Source organism: Equus caballus, chromosome 12, assembly GCF_041296265.1.
Source record: "Equus caballus isolate H_3958 breed thoroughbred chromosome 12, TB-T2T, whole genome shotgun sequence".
NCBI classification, from domain to species: Eukaryota; Metazoa; Chordata; class Mammalia; order Perissodactyla; family Equidae; genus Equus; species Equus caballus.
This window is the reverse complement of record NC_091695.1, coordinates 40,025,197-40,031,150: the sequence shown is the minus strand read 5'-3', so window position 1 is coordinate 40,031,150 and position 5,954 is coordinate 40,025,197. Positions and strand designations below refer to the sequence as shown.

The 5,954-nt window shown below is 49.4% G+C and overlaps 1 protein-coding gene across 1 annotated transcript; it reads right to left on the bottom strand.

Moving 5' to 3' along the window:
- Positions 1 to 471: 471 nt before the first annotated feature.
- Positions 472 to 3,793, bottom strand: POLR2G (RNA polymerase II subunit G). Its single transcript, XM_001494958.6, has 8 exons — positions 3,653 to 3,793; positions 3,410 to 3,519; positions 2,344 to 2,503; positions 1,462 to 1,512; positions 1,290 to 1,355; positions 1,115 to 1,186; positions 907 to 940; positions 472 to 691 (listed from the first exon to the last, which is right to left on the bottom strand). Exons 1-8 carry the CDS (start codon positions 3,662 to 3,664, stop codon positions 678 to 680), a joined length of 519 nt encoding a protein of 172 aa, XP_001495008.2. The 5' UTR covers positions 3,665 to 3,793; the 3' UTR covers positions 472 to 677.
- Positions 3,794 to 5,954: the final 2,161 nt, after the last annotated feature.

Here is a 5,954-nt window from a genome sequence, read left to right as displayed (position 1 = left end):
TGAGCTTTTCACATCTTCAGCTGAGCTTAGTATAGTGATTGATTAGCAAATAAAGGCCTCTGTTGTTTATATACCCATCCTAGGAAGAACTGTGTTGGGACCCCACAAATCGTGTCATTACTCTCCCCTTGTTCACCTCTCCCATCTGCTGTTTCCTCTCCCCTCTTTCCCAGCTGTACCCTTGGTTATTTTTCAGGGTGGGGGAAGGGCGAATACTCTGAAACAAGATTGGGCCTCAGAGTGGCTCAATGATAGTTATCATTTGCTAGAAGCCAAAGATCCAACATTAGTGCCTTTGGTTCAATGAGGTCAACTTTAGACGTTGGCAAAAGGGTTAGTGAGACCCGTGGATGGCTGTGGCTAGCTGAGGCATCAGGCCAAGAAAAGAGGGGCTAGTTAGTGAGCACCTGGCCCCCAGCCTTTTAAAAAAAGAGTTGTTCTCACCAAAGAAAAAAGGAGCTAACACTTCCATGAAAATCAAGGACCTTTTATGGTTAGGACATAGAGTCAAAAGTCTGGCAGTGGCTGCTAAGCTGCAAGAAAAGCCAGATGTCTTCTGGGGACAAGGAACCTTCCTTGTCTCCCCCACACCAGCGACATGGGGCCTCTGGACAACATGGGAAGTGTGACAGTCAGATCTTCTAGATAAGGACCAAACAAGGTCGGAGGCCCTGGGCTCAGCTCACAAGCCCTGTGAGAACAGGAAAAGCACATCAGTTAGACTCAGAGCTTGGGGCAGCCATAACCACGTACCTCCCATCCCAAGAGGCGCATGGCCTGGATCTTCCAAGCAGACAGCGAGTTTCTTTCACCTGTGACTCAGGTATTAAAGCCCACATCCACCCACCGCCACGAACAAAGCCCTTTTCCAAGCAACAACCCTGGCACATGTGATTGGGCACTCACCCAAGTAATCGTCCATCAGGGAGCCAATAGCAAACTGCACAAGAGAAGGTAAAAAGGAAATGAAGCCAAAGCAAGCACAGAACTATCCTCTAACCCCCAGCCCTAGGCCTTCTGCCCACCCAACCCCTTTTCCTGGCAGAAGAGCACAAACCCTCCTGGAACTCCCAGCTCTGCCTGGTACAGACAGGGAGGCAGGCAAGAGACTCACAATGTCATTCTTGTCCACACGTGTCCCCACAATCTTCAAGCGGATCTCATCATCCTGCTGAATCACAATGTCCTGGGGATGAGGGAACAGTGTACTCAGGCACCCCCAGGCCAATACTCTCCCGAGAGTGGCTCATTCCCTCCTCCCTCTCGCTGACTTCTTCCTCCCCACTCACCTCATCCATTGTCTTGTAACATGGTGGGTTGGAGTTAGGATCAAACTCCATTTCTGATGGGATAGACTAAAAGGAAAGGGGGACTGGGTCAGCATTTTAAATAGATGCTTCCACAGATGGTCATGCATGGGTGTCTCTCCTCCTTGGCCCCACCCAGCATGTCCAGACTTACATGTCGAGAGATAAAACAGGACATAGGTCCAATTTCTGTGAAGAGTCCAACCTGCAAGGAAAATGAGTGACCTAGGGGCTGGCCCCGTGGCCGAGTGGTTAAGTTCGCACGCTCTGCTGCAGACGGCCCAGTGTTTTGTTGGTTCGAATCCTGGGCGCTGACATGGCACTGCTCATCAAACCACGCTGAGGCAGCGTCCCACATGCCACAACTAGAAGGACCCACAACAAAGAACATACAACTATGTAGCGGGAGGCTTTGGGGAGAAAAAGGAAAAAATAAAATCTTTAAAAAAATAAATAAATAAAATAAAATAAAAAAAGAAAATGAGTGACCTTGCTTTTTCCTTTGCCCCTAAAGTCTTCTAAGCTTTCCATCTTTATCTGATTCCTAATAACATTCTTCCTGTTTTTAAACCACTCTGAATTGTAGCATTTGTTTTATTTCTCTCTTTTTTCAAGCTTTCACTTTACGTTACACAACTACAGGGTAGTAGTAAAGAGCTGAGGCCCGGCACTTGTCAGTCTAGGATGTGAACAAATTGGTCACATGACCTTGGCCAGTAGACTTAATTTCTCTAAGCTTAAGTATCTATAAAAAGGGATAAAACCAACCACCTCACAGAGTCATTATGAAGCTTTGCACAATACTTGGCCCACAGTAGCTACTCAAGCAATGGAGTTTACTGTCGTTATGACTATTAATACTGACTTACATACCCCTGAGTGAGGCAGGGCGAGATTACCACACCATTTGACAGGTGAGGAAACTGAAGCCCAAAGAAGTGACTTGGCCAAGGACACAGAGTTAGCAAGTGCAGTTGGGACCCATCCCACATCTTCTGAGGGACCACCCCACTGCCTCCCCTGTGTGTGGTCTCACCTTGTTGACCTGAGTGACAACAGCATCCACAACCTCCCCTTTAAAGGGCCGGAAAACAATGGCCTTGTACTTCACTGGATAAAGGACAAAGCCTCGGCCTGGTTGGATCACACCAGCACCGATATTGTCGATGGTGGTGACAGCAATGACAAAGCCATACCTGCAAGAAGGATGAGAAAGAGAAAGGCACTGTGTGTGAAGAGCCTCTAAAACCATCTACAACAAGAGTCGGTGAGCCTGAGGGTTGGGAGACAGCACAAAAGGGAAGTAGTGGTACCCCCGCCCCCAGAGAGCTTGATGACTGAGGCAGAAGACCCGACACTGATCAGTATCTATGCTGCCAAATGCTGCTCTAGTAATTTCATGATAAATGTACAAGAAGGCGGCAGTCCTCGAGCCAAGAGACCACAATCTTTGGGATGCCTCAGAATCACCTGGCAGGAACTTAATAAAATGCAGATTCCCAGGCCTGTCGGCAGACAGTCTCGATTCTGTAGGGGTGAGATGAGGCTCAAGAACCCGCATGTTCAAGAAACACCCCAGGTTATTCTGATGATGGAGGCCCAGTACTCCATAGCCCTGGGCTCATAGCAGCTCACTCACGTCACAGTGTCAGAGGCACCTCTGCGCAGAGCCCAGAGACTGCCATGCCAGGTCCCTGGCGTAGGGGATGGAGAAAATCAGCAGAATCACAGAGAGAGAGCAAACACAGGAACAGTGTTAGACTGTGAGCTCCAGGAGGGCTGGCCTCATTGTCTTATTCGCTGCACTGTTCCCAGGGCCCAGCACAAAACCTGGCACGCAGCAGGAGCTTTAGGAATGTTTGCAGAGTAAATGAATGACCAATCTCAGCTGAGGGAAGGACGTCCTGTAATCCAGCTTTGCAGAGGCCGTAGTGGGAACCCAAAGAAGGAAGCAATTGACTGCGTGGGGCGCCTGGGAGGGTGAGAGGGTTCCCCAGAGTAGGTGGCAGGCCCTTGCAGGATGAGTAGGAGTTGGGGAGGGGCTGCAGGCATAGGGCTCCGTGTGCGCAGTGATCAGGCGGCACGGAGGGCGCCGCGCTTACTTGCCGGTGCAGGTCCCCTCCACCTCGGTGAAGAGCTTCTGCTTCACCGTGTTGAGCAGGTTGGGGCCGAAGTAGCGCGGGTGCAACAGGATCTCGTGCTCCAAGGAGATCTGCGGGGAAAGGGGGATAGAGACCAAGCCAGGCTCGGCAGGGATATGGGGCAAGAAGTGGCCCCTCGTCCCGGCGCCCCGACTCGCTCCTCCCCTCGACCCTGCCCTCGCCGCCACCCCGCGCCCTGCTCACGTGGTAGAACATCTTCCCGGACAAGGCGGGAAAGCAGCAGCGCCTGTAACTGCCGCGGCAGCGAGGCCTCCAGACCAACCGGAAACACACGCAGCCTCCCCATCCCCACTTCCGGGTCTGCCCCCTCTGCGGACGCAATTGGGCCTCGCTGTCGTGGGCGGGGAATCCACGAAGCCCTGCCCCCTTCTCCCCGCCCACCCGCGGTCGAAGAGCCCAACTCCCATAAATTAACAGTGCCCGCCCTAGAATAGATGCTCAGTAGATACTTTCAAACAGAATTAGTTAATTAATGGGAGCTGGCATAAGTAAAGCGCTTTAGCACAGTGCATTCATTCAGCAAATATTTGCAGACTGCTTTCACATAGTAAGAATAGTAAGTAGCCGCTCTTACCTCCTTTAGTCCATCCAGCAACTTCATGAGGCAGGCTTTACTGTTATTCCCATTTACACAGGAGGTCGCGCGCTGCGTCAGAGGGCTGAGGTCACTCAGGGCCGGGATTCAAATTCAGGATGTCTAACTCCAAGACTCTTGCATACTCAGGCATTCCGGTGCCAGGGAAGCGGGAGAATTCCCCCCACCTTTTCCTTAAGGTTCTTATGGCTGGTCAAACAATTTAAAAAGCAGGTTAGCAGGAGAAAATCAAACAAAGTTTAATAGCGTGTATACATGGAAGAAACTCAGGGGACACTGAGTAACTCAGCCAACTGGCTGAGGCTGCCTGTTTAAGTATCTTCAGCTACAGAGAAGGAGGACATTTGGGGTAGTGATTTGGGGCTTCAAAGGGGAGGAAGGCAACCGACTGGAAAGGGAAAAGCAAATGTTTGGTAAATAGAACTTTGATAACAGTGGCCTTAGCAAGGATCCTCCCAGTCTACCAAAACCCGGAGTTATCTATGGTGACGGCCTGCCCTGGAGACAGGCCTTTATTTTAAATTTATTTTAGGCAGTTAGGAGGGGAAGGTCGAATGTTCTTGCTGAGTCTGAGCCTTTATTGTCTTCAGCTCGAAATAATCCGCATACCACAGTGGCGCATCTTGGGGTGGCCTGCCTGGACCCCATCACCAGATACTATGCATGCACTAATTTGTTCAACAAACATTTATTTAGCATCCATTCCTTGTCAGGCGCTGGTAGTTTGGAGATGAAGCAGCCAAAGTCAGAGCCCAGAGGGTAGTGCTCCCTCCCCGTGTGAGAACCACGTCACTGTGCTGCTCCTCCTCCTCCCAGGCCCCCTGTCACACACACACACACACACACAAGGGATCTAGAGAACCTGTAAGCCCTTGTTTATTCCTTCAACTCTGCCCACATTTTTGTAGATAGTCCCTTTATTAAACTCACCTCAATTAACAAGAGTATGCAACTGTTCCTGCCTGAGACTCTGACTTATAAAAGGGCCGTGCAGAGAGAGGCAGAAACACCATGAGACACAGACCTGTGAGAAAGGCTCGGGAAGAGCAGCTGATTCTAGAGCCAGGGCAGTCTATGTGGCCTTGAGCAAACTCCTTGTTGCCTGAGTAAGTTTTTGTATGTTGTAAGTAAAAGAGCCTGTCCTCCCCTCCTGCAAGAACAGAGACCTCATGCTTCCTCAGAGCTGACACTCTCCAGCTCCCATTGATGCTGCCTGTCTCCTAGAGTGGTTGAGGCCATCATTCAGTGGCTCAGACCCCATCAGGATCCCCTCTGCCCATGACCAGGCAAGGAAGAAGATGAGTGGGCCTCAATACCCCTGACTACCTGCTCCCCTCTTTTCCAGTCAGTGTCCCCGCAAGGGCAACCTGACCTGCTGACAGTAGTGTGCTGGAGCTGACTACGAGAACCCATTGTTAATATTTCAGGAATTTTGCAAGGCAGTGGTTAAACACAGCCATTATTAAAATTGTAATTATTTTAACTTACAATGAAGTGAATTATATGAAAAAACAAAGAGATATAAACGAAACAAGTTTGGCAATATACTGATAATTGTTGAAGCCAGATGATGGATAATGGTGGTTTATTACACTTTTCCTTCTACTTTTGTGTGTTTGAAATTGTTCATAATAAAAAGCTGGGAGAAAACAAAGGTAATTGCGATATTGTGATTTATAATAAGAAACATATATTTGGTCTTTGTCTCTGTTCCTGGCACAGAGCTCCTGAAATTTAGGAAAAATTTAGGAAATCCTTGGAATTTCCTAAGTGACATTAATTTCCACAAGATGTGGAAGGAAAGAAACGAAAGAAACCTTAACTAAATTGGAGTCAGGAAGGCCTGTAGGGGGAGCTCTCACACCCTATCGCACATCTCAGAGACACCAA